Source organism: Salmo salar, chromosome 10 (assembly GCF_965601325.2).
Source record: "Salmo salar chromosome 10, fSalSal1, whole genome shotgun sequence".
In the NCBI taxonomy this organism is placed as follows: domain Eukaryota; kingdom Metazoa; phylum Chordata; class Actinopteri; order Salmoniformes; family Salmonidae; genus Salmo; species Salmo salar.
This window is the reverse complement of record NC_138300.1, coordinates 110,794,880-110,809,831: the sequence shown is the minus strand read 5'-3', so window position 1 is coordinate 110,809,831 and position 14,952 is coordinate 110,794,880. Positions and strand designations below refer to the sequence as shown.

The window sequence follows — 14,952 nt, the reverse complement described above, 5'->3', positions numbered from 1 at the left end:
ACTGTGAAGGACCTCGGCGTTACTTTGGACCCTGATCTCTCTTTTGACGAACATATCAAGACTGTTTCAAGGACAGCTTTTTTCCATCTACGTAACATTGCAAAAATCAGAAACTTTCTGTCCAAAAATTACACAGAAAATTGTATCCATGCTTTTGTCACTTCTAGGTTAGACTACTGCAATGCTCTACTTTCCGGCTACCCGGATAAAGCACTAAATAAACTGCAGTTAGTGCTAAACACAGCTGCTAGAATCTTGACTAGAACCAACATTTTTTATCATATTACTCCAGTGCTAGCCTCTACACTGGCTTCCTGTTAAGGCTAGGGCTGATTTCAAGGTTTTACTGCTAACCTACAAAGCATTACATGGGCTTGCTCCTACCTATCTTTCCGATTTGGTCCTGCCGTACATACCTACACGTACACTATGGTCACAAGACGCAGGCCTCCTTTCTGTCCCTAGAATTTCTAAGCTAACAGCTGGAGGCAGGACTTTCTCCAAAAGAGCTCAATTTTTATGGAATGGTCTGTCTATCTATGTGAGAGTCCCAGACTCAGTCTTGACCTTTAAGTCTTTATTGAAGACTCATCTCTTCAGTAGGTCCTATGATTGAGTGTAGTCTGGCCCAGGAGTGTGAAGGTGAGCAGAAAGGCACTGGAGCAACGAACCGCCCTTGCTGTCTCTGCCTGGCCGCTTCCCCTCTCTCCACTGGGATTCTCTGCCTCAAACCCTATTACAGGGGCTGAGTCACTGGCTTACTGGTGCTCTTCCATGCCGTCCCTGAGTGGGTTGAGGCAGAGAATCCCTTGAGTGGGTTGAGTCAATGACGTGATCTTCCTGTCCGTGTTGGCCCCCCCCCCCCCGTGGGTTTGTGCCGTGGGGGAGATCTTCGTGGGCTATACTCGGCATTGTCTCAGGATAGTAAGTTGGTGGTTGAAGATATCCCTCTAGTGGTGTGGGGGCTGTGCTTTGGCAAAGTGGGTGGGGTTATATCCTGCCTGTTTGGCCCTGTCCTGGGGTATCGTCGGACATGGCCACAGTGTCTCCTGACCCTTCCTGTTTCAACCTCCAGTATTTATGCTGCAACAGTTTATGTGTCGGAGGGCTAGTTATATCTGGAGTATTTCTCCTCTCTTATCCGGTGTCCTGTGTGAATTTAAGTATGCTCTCTCTAATTCTCTCTCTCTCTCCCTCCCTTCTCCTCGGAGGACCTGAGCCCTAGGACCACCTGGCCTGATGACTCCTTGCTGTCCCCAGTCCACCTGGTCGTGCTGCTGCTCCAGTTTCAACTGTTCTGTCTGCGGCTATGGAACCCTGACCTGTTACCTTGTCCCAGACCTGCTGTTTTCGACTCTCTCTCTCTACCGCACCTGCTGTCTCTACTCTGAATGATCGGCTATGAAAAGCCAACTGATATTTACTCCTGAGGTGCTGACCTGTTGCACCCTCTACAACCACTGTGATTATTATTATTTGACCCTGCTGGTCATCTATGAACATTTGAACATCTTGGCCATGTTCTGTTATAATCTCAACCCGGCACAGCCATAAGTGGACTGGCCACCCCTCATATCCTGGTTCCACTCTAGGTTTCTTCCTAGGTTCCGGCCTTTCTAGGGAGTTTTTCCTAGCCACCGTGCTTCTACACCTGCGTTGCTTGCTGTTTGGGGGTTTAGGCTGGGTTTCTGTACAGCACTTTGTGACATCAGCTGATGTAAGAAGGGCTTTATAAATACATTTGATTGATTGATTGATTGATTGATTGATTGATTGATTGATTGATTGATACAACCCAACCAGGTTAACCTGTCTGCCAGTGTCCATAATATAGGCCTATGTGTGATTGAATAATCCATTTGTGATTCAAGTCAAATGAAAGTTACCACCCTGCTATCACCAATTCAAACATATCAGACCTGACTTATTCCAGGAAAGAAGGGATGAATGCATTCCATTGAAATTTGTGGCATATTATGAGAATTTATGAAGTGTCCTGTCACAATTGCCCTATGCTAGCACTAATAATTGTAATACATTGGTTTTAAAACACCTGTTAAAAATAAAATAACAAGGACACTATACAACAAAAAATAAGAGAATAAATCAAGGATAAAAACAAAATTGTGAGTAGCTTAATGTCTCTTGTGTTTCAGATCTAGCCAAAGCATTGGATCTAATGCTTAGTGTACACAGAAGGTCTCCTCTGTATGTGGCTGCCTCCCAGGAGTACTCTGAGGCCCCACAAACACATCCCCATTTTACCATAACAGGTACACTATAGTGTTAAGGTGAGAGGCTAAGGCTCAAAATAGTAAATATGTTTAAAAACAATAACTCTCAGAATTTGTCAAGATGTAACACATATTTGATGGGATTTCAAATGGGACGTTTTTTTTCCTCCAAATTGAAAATACATTTGTTGGTCAAGTTTTTGGTCAAGGTAACTTTGAAAGTAACCAGTTGGTTCATACAATGTTGCATACAAATATACAAAATAATCCAGTCTCATGGTAAAAAGTTAAGTCAAACCTTTACATTCATGCTTTCAGCCCTCAAAACATTGGTTTTCAAGCTCAAGAAAAATAATTGGTTTAAATGGAGAGGGAATTTCTTTGCAATCATTTCAAAACAATGCACATTTTCCTTTCTATTTTAAAATGTTAGGAGGATGGTCTTTTTCGTATTCCAAATATCCGTATGCACAAATTCGCCTCAAAGCTCTCATTCTCAAAAATTCGAACCATAACATTCTCACACATACTGTGTGCTAGAAGTACTGCCAAACAAGGTAGTTGTAAAGTCTGGCTGGTTCATGTCACTTTGTATATGTAGGCGATGATGTCTAGCTGGCACTGTGTATCTTAATGTTGGCTGTAGCTTGGCTGGTAAACTCTTTGGCAGGATTCTGATTTTCACTTATTCGTTCTCCTTGTTTCCTACAAATAGAAACAGATTACTTCTTTTTTATCCCCTGCTTTTTCCACACGAATACCACTTGTTGGACTTAGAAACAGTATAAAAGTAAACAGTAATCTTTGATTTCAAATGATGAAACCAGGGAGTGTGAGTGGGTGGTACGTTTAATGTGTCCAGTCTCTGGGGGCTCTGTGCCAGTAATATTAAATATCTTCTGGTTTAAAATGGCCCCTATTCCTTGGTTGGGATTCATTTTGCTTTGTGAACCAGTTTTCTTCACAACCCCGGACTGGGGGTTGTGTTTAAAACAGACAGGTGCTGTACACGGTGACTTTGTGACTGATCTCCTGCAGCAGCTCTTTGACAGCCTTCTCCAGATCCACCAACTGGTTGGCCTTGTCTTCCAGAGTCTTCTGGTTGTCCTCGTAGGACTTCTCTAAATCTGGATGGGAACCAAAAAGGAGAGATCCTACCGTCAAACTACTTGCTCAAAATCACAGGATGTGTATTATCCCTCCACACACCGGCTTTATAATCAGAACATGTAGAATGTCATGCAGTGAATACACACACTTGAGAAGAGAAAGTTAGAGGACCTGCGTAATTTCATGTTCAACTCTTGATTGGAAAAAGTGAATCAACATGAAGATGGAGATCTCATAGGTATTACAAACGGATCATGTTTATATATCCACTAAGCAGACACCATTGGAAAGTAGGGTCTGTGTAATGTAATGTTTGTGGTAAGGTCTGCCTCAATGCGTTGTAAGGACATATCGTGGTTGGACCCTGATGGTGTGTGTTTTAGGTAGTGAGTTGTGATTGTACACTGAACAAAAATCTAAACGCAACATGCAACAATTTCAAAGGTTTTTCTGAGTTACAGTTCATATAAGCAAATCAGTCAATTGAAATAAATTCATTAGGCCCTAATCTATGGATTTCACATGACTGCGAATACAGATATGCATCTGTTGGTCAGAGATACCTTTAAAAAAAAAGTAGGGGCGTGGATCAGAAAACCAGTCAGTATCTGATGTGACCACCCTTTGCCTTATGCAGCGCGACACATGGAACATTTCTGGGATGTTTTATTTCAGCTCATGAAACATGGGACCAATACTTTACATGTTGAGTTTATATTTTTGTTCAGCGTATTTGCATGCAAGGTGCTCCCCAAGCTGTTGTGGAAGATTTATGTGGTGCATGTCTATGTGTGTGTGTGTGTGTGTGTGAGAGAGAGTGTCAGTGTGTGTGGATAGAGACCTGTGTGCATTTTTGCCAGTGCAGGTATGTGTGTGTGTGTGTACTGTACCTTTCAGTAGCTGCAGCTTGTCACTGGCCTGTAGCAGAAGGTCTGTGGCTTCCTGCTGTAGAATCTCCGCCCTCTTCTTGGCGTCGGCCACGCCCCCGGCCTCCTGTTTGATCAGGTCCTCCACGGTGCTGTACTTGTCCTTCAGCTCCGAGTCCAGGTCCTGCACGCACACACGCACACGCACACACACACACACACACACACACACACACACACACACACACACACACACACACACACACACACACACACACACACACACACACACACACAACATGAACAGTCATATGCAAGGTCAGCAATTTATTGAGAGAATGACAAGGATGAAAAATAAACCACAAACTCTCACATCCCAATTTAACACAAATTAGTTCACAAACCTTTTTGACCTGCTCAGCTACTTTGTTGATGCTCTCTGCATCTCTCTCGGTTTGTTCAGAGCTAAGCGAGGTGTTCAGTGCCTTCTCTTTGAGCAGTGTGATGTCTTTCTCTAACCACAGCAGCCTCTGGGTGGCGTTGTTCAGCTTGAACTCTGAGTCCGCTGTCTCCGACTCCACCTTTTCAGACGTAAAGACAAGCACAGGGTGTCTTCATGGTTTACTTGTACATTTTAATGGGTCAAATACTTTAGCTGTGCTTGATTTAGTTTTCCCGGTACATGGAACCAATGGATTAGTCCCAAAAGTTCAAACTTGCTGTGTGTGATAAAATGGAGGATGTTGACTCACTGAGGACAGGAGGTCATTTGTGCCTTTAATGTCGGTGGTGGCCAGTTTGATGGCCTCTGCTGCTGCTTTCTGGGCACGCTCAGCCTCTTCCAGAGCCTGCTTCACCATCTCTGCTGTTTCCCTCACATCTGTAGCCTCTTTACTGTGGGACACACACAGAGGGAAAAAATAATAAGCCCACCAAGCACCAGAGTGTGTGTGTGGAGTGCCTGGCTTTGAGCACATGCCTCATCATCTGTGCTCCGTTCAAGGATAATCTTGACAAGTGTATGTTAATGTGTGTCACCTGGCTCTGCCTGCCTGCTTCAGTAGGTTCTCGGCTCTCTGCACATCGTCAGCGCTCTGGTTGAGGATAGTCTCCACTTGGGCCAGGTCTCGCACCCTCTCCCTGATCTCGTCTGTCAGATTCTGGAGCTGGGCTGGCGTGCTGGGCATCTGCATGGCCAGCACCTCGTTGGCCACTGCCTCGATGCTCTCCATGTCTGCTGCATCCTCTAGTGGGTGCCACAGGAGAGACAAGGGTTGTACTAAGCTTGTGAAAGGGACAGTTGTACTAAGCTTATGAGACATTTATAAGTTACAATCTTCTAGAATCAATGGGAGAAAATATTTGAAACATTTAATTGAAATTACAATTGAACAGCTGGATTGTACCTTTAAGTGACAGGTTAGTAAACATATGTAGTTGATTGGAGGAGTAGACATACGTGTGAGGAAGTCTTTGATCTGTCGGATGAGGCTACGCAGCTCCTCATTGCTTTGGTCCACGCGCTGCTTGGTCTCGTTTGTCTTCAGCAGCACGTCCTGGGCACTCAGCTTGGCCTCGACTGCCTTCACCTTGGCCTCTGACACCTGGACACATGATCACACACAAACAGGTTAGGAACCAAAGTGGGTGTATTTCTTGTCTAAAGAGAGTTGGTTAATTTTAATTCAAAGACAGGATCTCACCATCTTGGAGAGCTTGTCCACCTCCTCCATGGCCGTGAGGATCTCCTGGTCAAAGTCCTTGGCCTTATGCCAGGCATTGTTGGCCAGGGTGACCAGACCGTCACACCCCTCGCCCCCACACCTCCTGTTCCCCTCAGAGTCCACACAACTCAGACCCCCGCACGGAGAGTCTGCACACGCCTCACCAGCAGGGCTGCCGCACGTCTGCAGAGAGAGGCCCAGTAGAGTGAAAAGAGTTGACAAGTTCAAATGGGATCTAAGCATATGCATCTTGACAAGTTCAAATGGGATCTAAGGATATGCTTCTCATTCAATCAAACCTATCATTCTTCCTGACCTACACAGAAGCTTTGATTTAACAACTCAAGAAAATGTCTTGTTTTCAATGGTTTTATCTTGCAAACTGGGATTTGATTGAGTCCGATCTGTGTCAAACTCAGATAAACATCAGCAAGCCAGTTTCAGGCTACAGTTATGGCCTTGCTTGGCCTTACCTTCTCGCTGAGTTCTGATAGGTCCAATGTCTCCAGCCGATCCGCCAGGTCATCCAGTCTCTTGGCGTGTTCTTCCTGCCGCCTGTGGAACTCGTCCCTGGTGTCGTTCATCTTGTCCTCCGTAGCTTGTCGTAGAACGAAAGAGCTCTCCACGGGGTTGCCTGGGTCGGTGGTGGAGGCGTTGGCCTGAGCCCCAGCATCCAGAGACTGCTGGTAGTACTTTGTGACACTGTCTGTCGCTCCTGTCATTACAAAAACAATTTCACAGAGTTGACAAATGGAAGTATAATGGACATGACATTGTATATCACAATCATCAACAAGTCAAACAGCCTTGTCCCAGTCCCTTACCCCGAACATCAGAGTTCTTGATTAGCTCAACTTGGTCCAGCAGCTCCTTGACGGTGCGATCCAGTTTCTGGGCGTCCTCTTTGAGAGAGTCCAGTTTGGTGTTGGTGCTGTTGTCATCAGATGATACCTGGGCCAACGCCTCCTCAGTGAGGTTCAACTTGTTGCTCATCTCTTCCATTAGATCTCTAAAGAACAGAAATGGATCATACAGAAATATAGGTATATTATTGCTTTTGATATGTCTACTACTGTTTTTGCTATTGATAAATATTGTCAATGACCCATTTTGACCCCACCCTTTGACCCCACTTACGTGGCCTGCTCCAGTAGCTGCTGTATCTCTGACAGTGGCTGTGTAGCCGGGTTCTGGGCCAGGATAGTTCTTATGGACCCGGCACTCTGCTCCATATTATCTATGGCATGTTTGTATGGTCCGGTGATGCCGCTGGCCTTGATGGTGTTCACCTTGTTGACCAGCCTGTGGGTCTGGTTGGTCAGCTGACCTACGATCACATCCCAGTCGGCGAAGCACTGGTGGCAGCGTTCGCAGTAGGGGAAGGTGCCAGAGTAGCCCCGGGCGCAGAGATTACAGCGGGGACCAGACACACCCTCCAAGCACACACAGTGACCGTTGGCCTTGTTGCACTGCTGCTCGGCAATGCCTTGTGGGTCACAGTCGCACGCTGCAAGGCAATAGGAAACATAGGTTTTACTACTAGTCTAGCCTTTTTTTTATTCAACTCTAAAACTATTTCAGCATGACTCAAAAAACATCACTTTTTCTACAACACATTTTGTTCCATCCTGATCCTGACTAGTCAGTCACCCTCCAGAGATCCTGAATGGGAGGGAGACATTTCAAAGAGGTTGATGATGTCCCATAACAATGAACAAGAGCCTATAAAGCGGTCTTACAAAGCCAGGGAAGTGCATTTAAGTAGCCCGCCTCTCTCTCGCTAGACATCTTGACCTCAAAGGACACGTCTGTCTCGTCAGGTCAACTTACAAACTCATTCAGTTTATTGGGATCCTCCTAAAGTCATTTCAAAGTGCTCCACTGTGGAAAGGGGAAAGGACGGGAGCTCCTGTTGCTTTATGGGTCGTAACCTTTATAGGTTTGTAATCACATGTTAACGTGTCAAGCACAGTTAGCACCCTGTTGTAAGCACCTCTGAAATGTGGACTAGCAAGCCTAACCTTTGGTTCTAATAATAGTTTTGACTTCATTTTCATTATAATTCAAGTTCTTTAATGCTAGCCATATTGCATTTTAAATCTACTGGTAAGCCAACATGTATTTCTGGGTGAGTGTCCATTGGGAGAGTTAAGAGTGGCCAGCTGATGTATTGACTGGTGGATAAAATGTTTTCGGTGGAGTTTCAACTAGTAAAGATGATGTCAGCTGAAATTCTGGCGAGCCAAAGATCAATGAACCACAGCCATCCACATTAACCCAGTGACCTTAGGGGGGCTGGTTTAGTGAATAGGATGGGATGGAGAGAAGGGGAGTGGAGGAGGAGGAATGGAGAAAGAAGAGGATGTTTGCCCACTTCAAAGCCTCATTAAGGGAAGTGTGTAGAGAACAAAGGGGCCACCATGGGCCCCTACAGACTCTGCAAACAACCCCCCAGGAACCACTGATGACAACCATATATCTAACTGTGGTACCTCCTGTGTTTACTCTTACACACAAACTTGAAGAATCTATGGTGAAGTGTACATACTTTCTTGCACACACCACACACTTGCAGAACCACAAACCTTTACAAATGTGTAGATGAACACACACCCTGAAAAATTACTTTTAGTCACCTCAGGGTGCTAAAGCAACAAAAGAGGAGGCTTAGATGTGTGGCGTAACCCTCCTATAGTTTTGTAAAGCAGGAGGGTGAGGGGCCTGGGCTCAGTGGAAATATGTAATGAATGTGACCTGTCCTTTTGTCTCCCCTGTCTCTCTTCCTCTGTGCATTAACTGGCTGTGTGGGGAGTCACTCACCAGTCTCCATTATCAGCAGACAGCCCCAAACGAGGGCCCCACACACCACACTACAGCACCACCCCTGAAGGTCCCCATTCACACAGCCCCCTCCCCCACTGCAGATTAAAGCACTGCCTCTGTTTACACTGGGTGAGGGCTTTGACACACAAAATGGCCACATAGGCCAGGTACGGAAGGGAGGTAAATATTGACCCTCACCCCCTACCCGTCAAAATTAACAATGGCCCTCAGAACAGATTAAACACACTACAAGCAATATGTAAAGGGAACTGGAATCCATGGTGCAATAAGACATGGCTGATTAACACAGGCTTTCTGCTGTTTCTTACAAAACATTTTTAATAAAGGCCTTTTATAGAAGATAGCTGGACCTCTTTTCTTTCTTTTCTACACAGCATCTGTTGTATGTTACAGGTCAGATAAGATGATTGCGAGCAGACAGGGCAGGGAAATTCCAGCTGTTTTTGTGACATGGATCCCAACATGGCTTCTATTCCTCTGTGTGGGGGGATGATGGGGGCACATCAGTAAACTACATCTTTAATGGTCTACAGCTGGAGCAGTCTTTCACCATGAGCCAACACACACACACACACACACACACACACACACACACACACACACACACACACACACACACACACACACACACACACACACACACACACAGTCTCAAAGGCTTTGATGGACAAGAAACAGTAGACATGGCTCCCACAGGCAGAAAACTGTCTTCAAATGGGAAACTGATGTGTTTAAAAGGGTCAAATCACTGCAAAAGCCACAAAAATGGCTGGATGTGCACAAGAAAGTAACTGTGATATCAATGAATGTGACCACAAATTGAGCAGTTGACCATTCCCTCCCTTCATTGAATTGTTCAGTGTACAACGTTACTATGTTTCCAGAGAAACTAACATACCACAAACTAACAGGGATCTGCACCATTTGAAGCTAGTTTTAGTGTAATGTTTGGCTGTTGGACTGATCCAGATTAGGGGTATGTCAACATTAGTTGCGGTAAACGAGGTAATCCGATATCAGGGAACCAGAGCAGACTTCCTTCTCCAAACAAACAGTCAGGACTGTCAACACAGATTCTTCCCCGCAGAGCGAAGAAATACAAACCTTTCCGGAATGCAACACTCCCTGCTAGTAGCAGCAAACCACAAGCCTGAGAAAACTGCACTGTGGCGGGACAGCAAGGACTTTTATGACGCATTTGACATGGTGCAGCCTGCCTGGAAGGAGTTCGATGTTTAAACAGCCGTCAAAGTGACCTCTGCAATTTTAGTTTGATCACAATCATTTTCAAATTTCATTGGTAACAATGTATACAGAAGTTTAAAGTAGATTCAACTACCACAATGGGCCATTTATACAGTCGCTGCACGTTTCCACTCAAGGGACTAGCCTACATCAGAAGCCAATTCATGTGTCCTTCAGTAGATAATTAAGCAGGCTGCTCTGCTCCAGTGACGCTACCCTGGGACAAAGGGTCCTTTCTGTCAGCAGCAAGCACTGTGTTGGACAGCTGTCCCTCCAACAGTACACCCCATCAGAACAAAGGTGCATTGTGGGGGACGGCGGGATATTGGGAGGCTCGGACAGATCCCCCGCCTGTTCGTCATAGAAACACAGACGTCGGGTGAGAGAGCACATCTGGCCTTAATATTGGCTCCCAAAGTAAGGAGAGGATGCTGTGAGTTTCTCCACCACAGCTGAAACTCCTACACATTCCCATGATAAGAGGCTAGGGGAATGGGGCTGCTTGTAATATCTCAGTGATTAACACTAAAGGCCTGCTTTGTGTGTGTTGCAATTTAAAATAGTTGGGATGGAGCTTTCTCACACACACACGCACGGCACGCAGGTGCGTGCACACGCGCGCACACACACTCCTTAATGTGTGTCAAGATGGGGATTTAGGCAGTGTAATGCCAGCACGGATAACTACTATGCTGCTGATTGAGATGTGGCAACTCACCATTGCATTTGACTTCAGGGTCTCCCCAGAACAGCTCTCTGCACTCCTGACACATTTTACCCCCAAAGCCAGGTTTACAGGAGCACTGGCCACTCAGCTGTGGACAAAACACATAAATATTAGTAATGTGACATTAGGACAGGATTAAAGAGACAGGAGTATTAAGACCCAACAGAAGACGGGTGTGGCCTTGTGAGAACCCACCTCGTTGCAGGACGTTCCAAATGAGTGGTTGGAGTCACAGTCGCAAGATTCACAGCCCCTCTTGCTGGCCATGTTCCAGGTGTCGGGGGCACACTGGTCACAGTGCTGACCCACCACATTTGGTAGACACTGGCACTGCCCGCTGCCCAGATCACAGTGGCAGTCGCCCACTGCCGGGCACGTGGCTGGGTTGGTACCCAGGTGGTTACACACACACTCTGAGGGAGAGAAGAGACGTCGCTAGCCGGTTAGCAATTGGACAATGACAACCACTCACATTGATATGACAAACACATAAAGAGTTGCAAGTTAACTTTTTTTACTCACTTCTGCAGTTTTGTGTGAGGGCATCTCCATAGTAACCCAGCTTGCAGCTGTGGCAGCCTCGACCCTCGGTGTGGTAGAGACATTTGAGACATTCACCCGTCCTGGCATCACAGGACTCCTGGTCCAGCATGTCAATGTTGTTGTTGCACTGGCATGGTTGGCACTGCCCGCCGTTCTCATGGGGATTTCCATAGTAACCTGGGGCACACTCCTCACATCTGGCACCTGTAGGGGAGAGGAAAACATAGAGGAAGAGAGAAGAAATGAGAGGTAAAAGGGGGAGGAGAGAGAGCAACGTGCTTAATTAACCCTTCACCAAAAACAGTCACCACTCACCTCTACAACAACACATCTTTTCACCTATCCTCACAATCAGAAATAATAACTGCCTATACATTTACTGCCACAATAACATATGTCCTCCTGTCAAATCAAGCCATATATCAAACTGTAAGTGTACATGGCTGGCAGCTATACATCATGGAAAGTCACCAAGCTTCCACACTGTAACATGAATGCATACAGATCTACTGCTTCCTAGGAAACAGATCTGAACAGAAGCACTTTGACATGAGTAATCCTGCCATGCGTCGCTAGTTTACAGGGTGCTCTATACATCTTGGCAAGTGGTTGTTATTGGCTGCCTACCTCTGTATCCAGGGCTGCAGATACAAAACACCTGGTAGTGAGAGTCCAAACCGTGGTAACATCCACCGGCAAACTGCCGCCCGCTACCTGGCCCGTCCGGACACATACAGGGACGACAGTGGTCCCCTGAACCCAGGACAGGGTCGCCGTAGTAACCTTCCAGACACCTGTAGAGAAAAGGCATAAGGTGGTTGGTCATAATCATTCACATGCATGTCTATAATATCTAAGTTATCTATGTTTTAGGAGACTGATTGACTACCTATTCTAATGCCGACCCATCCAGCACATACACCAATGAGCCTCCTTAACCCTTGACCACTGACTCCTCAACCAAGACTAACACTTGTCTGACCTCTCACAGTTGTGCCCGGTGGTCTGTTCTCGGCAGACCAGGCATTCTCCAGTGTAGGGGTCACACTGCTCAGTGTGGCCATTGCAGGTGCAGGGGCGACAGTTGGGGAAGCCCCAGTGTCCCGGCAAACAGTGGTTACACTGACGGCCGTATGCCCCGGGGATACAAGCACACTGGCCAGTAGCCTCATGGCAGAATGCATGCTCCGATCCCTGGGGATTGCAATCACAGGCTGGGGGGAGAGAGCGGGCAAAGAACGTGATGAGTGTCAGATTCAGTGCCTGTATTGTGCAATACAAAGCACATGCACTCAGTCACTTTTCATTCAGTCAAACTCACATCTGCAGCCACTGGGTCCAAACAGGTAGGTGGCAGGGGAACATTTGTCACAGTTCCTGCCTACTACATTGGGGCGACACTGGCATTGCCCGCCGCTGGCATCACACACCGTGCTGAGAGAGCCCTGCGGGTCACACTGGCATGCTGGGAAAACAAATACAGGAGGAAATATTAAAGAGAGAGTGAGAGAGGGAGGGAATGGGCTTAAAATTGAATTGAACACATAATCTGGAATGATCTGTTCAAATAGGGGCAATAGTTGCTGCTGGATACATGAGTAAGGTATTTCACCCAAGCTGTTTTGAATATGGTATAAGTACTAACTGTACATAAAACTCTGGTTAACCCTTTGTCTCAATACATCTTGCTTCTGACATACTAACAAAGGTTTGTTTTATTAATTAAGGCGATTGAGGTATTTAATCAACAACCCTTTTAATATCTATTACCCTTACAGGCTGCAGGGCCTGTAACCTTCTCAATAGACAAGTGGAAAGGAAGAGAAAGCCAGGGACCAGACATTCCATAGAAGACATTGAGTCCATGTGGAGGAGAGAGACAAGTGAACTGGTATTCACTGGGTCACATCATGGGAGGGGGATTTTAGGCAAGCATGGGCGTGTGTGGTGTGTGTGTGTTCAAGCTTACGTACATGCAACCTTACAGAGTGTAAGTGTTGTGTCCCTATATCCACTAAACATCCCCCGAGCGGGTACTGACATGCTCTGAGCCAGACTCTGCCTAAGCCTAGACTCATTCAACACTATCCTCTGAAGTCTCTGCTGTCCTCATAAATCTGAAACTCCTCTAAACCACTATTGTTTTAGGGGACACCACAGCAATGTGGGAACCTTCAGATTTTTTATTTATATATTTTTTTAATTCACCTGTATTTAACCAGGCAGGCTAGTTGAGAACAAGTTCTCATTTGCAACTGCGACCTGGCCAAGATAAAGCATAGCAATTCGACACATACAACAACACAGAGTTACACATGGAATAAACAAAACATACAGTTAATAATACAGTAGAACAAAAGAAAACAAAAAGTCTATATACAGTGAGTGCAAATTAGGTAAGTTAAGGCAATAAATAGGCCATGGTGGCGAAGTAATTACAATATAGCAATTAAACACTGGAATGGCAGATGTGCAAAAGATGAATGTGCAAGTAGAGATACTGGGGTGCAAAGGAGCAAGATAAATAAATAAATACAGTATGGGGATGAGGTAGGTAGATAGATGGGCTGTTTACAGATGGGCTATGTACAGGTGCAGTGATCTGTGAGCTGCTCTGACAGCTGGTGCTTAAAGCTCGTGAGGGAGATATGAGTCTCCAGCTTCAGAGATTTTTTCAGTTCGTTCCAGTCATTGGCAGCAGAAAACTGGACGGAAAGACGACCAAAGGAGGAATTGGCTTTGGGGGTGACCAGTGAAATATACCTGCTGGAGCGCATCCTACGAGTGGGTGCTGCTATGGTGACCAGTGAGCTGAGATAAGGCGGGGCTTTACCTAGCAGAGACTTGTAGATAACCTGTAGCCAGTGGGTTTGGCGACGAGTATGAAGCGAGGGCCAACCAACGAGAGCGTACAGGTCGCAGTGGTGGGTAGTATATGGGGCTTTGGTGACACAACAGATGGCACTGTGATAGACTGCATCCAGTTTGTTGAGTAGAGTGTTGGAGGCTATTATATAGATGACATCACCGAAGTTGAGGATCGGTAGGATGGTCAGTTTTACAAGGGTATGTTTGGCAGCATTAGTGAAGGATGCTTTGTTGCGATATAGGAAGCCGATTCTAGATTTAATTTTGGATTGGAGATGCTTAATGTGAGTCTGGAAGGAGAGTTTACCGTCTAACCAGACACCCAGGTATTTGTAGTTGTCCACGTATTCTAAGTCAGAGCCGTCCAGAGTTGTGATGCTGGACGGGCGAGCAGGTGCGGGCAGCGATCGATTGAATAGCATGCATTTAGTTTTACTTGCGTTTAAGAGCAGTTGGAGGCCATGGAATGAGAGTTGTATGGCATTGAAGCTCGTCTGGAGGTTAGTTAACACAGTGTCCAAAGAGGGGCCAGAAGTATACAGAATGGTGTCCTCTGCGTTGAAGTGGATCAGAGAATCACCAGTAGCAAGAGCAACATCATTGATGTATACAGAGAAGAGAGTCGGCCCGAGAATTGAACCCTGTGCCACACCCATAGAGACTGCCAGAGGTCTGGACAACAGGCCCTCCGATTTGACACACTGAACTCTATCAGAGAAGTAGTTGGTAAACCAGGCAAGGCAATCATTTGAGAAACCAAGGCTGTCGAGTCTGCCAATAAGAATGTGGTG

The 14,952-nt window shown here is 46.0% G+C and overlaps 1 protein-coding gene across 1 annotated transcript in view; it reads right to left on the bottom strand.

Moving 5' to 3' along the window:
* Window positions 1–1,957: 1,957 nt before the first annotated feature.
* Window positions 1,958–14,952, bottom strand: part of LOC100196267 (laminin subunit beta-1) — a 36,672-nt gene continuing 23,677 nt past the window's right edge. Inside the window, exons 18-33 of the mRNA XM_045688425.1 lie at window positions 12,615–12,758; window positions 12,276–12,507; window positions 11,921–12,087; window positions 11,273–11,497; window positions 10,946–11,163; window positions 10,742–10,838; window positions 7,072–7,441; window positions 6,759–6,943; window positions 6,408–6,649; window positions 5,914–6,117; window positions 5,670–5,814; window positions 5,249–5,456; window positions 4,963–5,104; window positions 4,615–4,791; window positions 4,235–4,394; window positions 1,958–3,361 (exon numbers count right to left, since the gene is read on the bottom strand). Coding sequence (XP_045544381.1) covers window positions 3,222–3,361; window positions 4,235–4,394; window positions 4,615–4,791; window positions 4,963–5,104; window positions 5,249–5,456; window positions 5,670–5,814; window positions 5,914–6,117; window positions 6,408–6,649; window positions 6,759–6,943; window positions 7,072–7,441; window positions 10,742–10,838; window positions 10,946–11,163; window positions 11,273–11,497; window positions 11,921–12,087; window positions 12,276–12,507; window positions 12,615–12,758 — 3,056 coding nt within the window. The 3' untranslated portion in view covers window positions 1,958–3,221. The remainder of the gene's footprint in view (window positions 3,362–4,234; window positions 4,395–4,614; window positions 4,792–4,962; window positions 5,105–5,248; window positions 5,457–5,669; window positions 5,815–5,913; window positions 6,118–6,407; window positions 6,650–6,758; window positions 6,944–7,071; window positions 7,442–10,741; window positions 10,839–10,945; window positions 11,164–11,272; window positions 11,498–11,920; window positions 12,088–12,275; window positions 12,508–12,614; window positions 12,759–14,952) is intronic.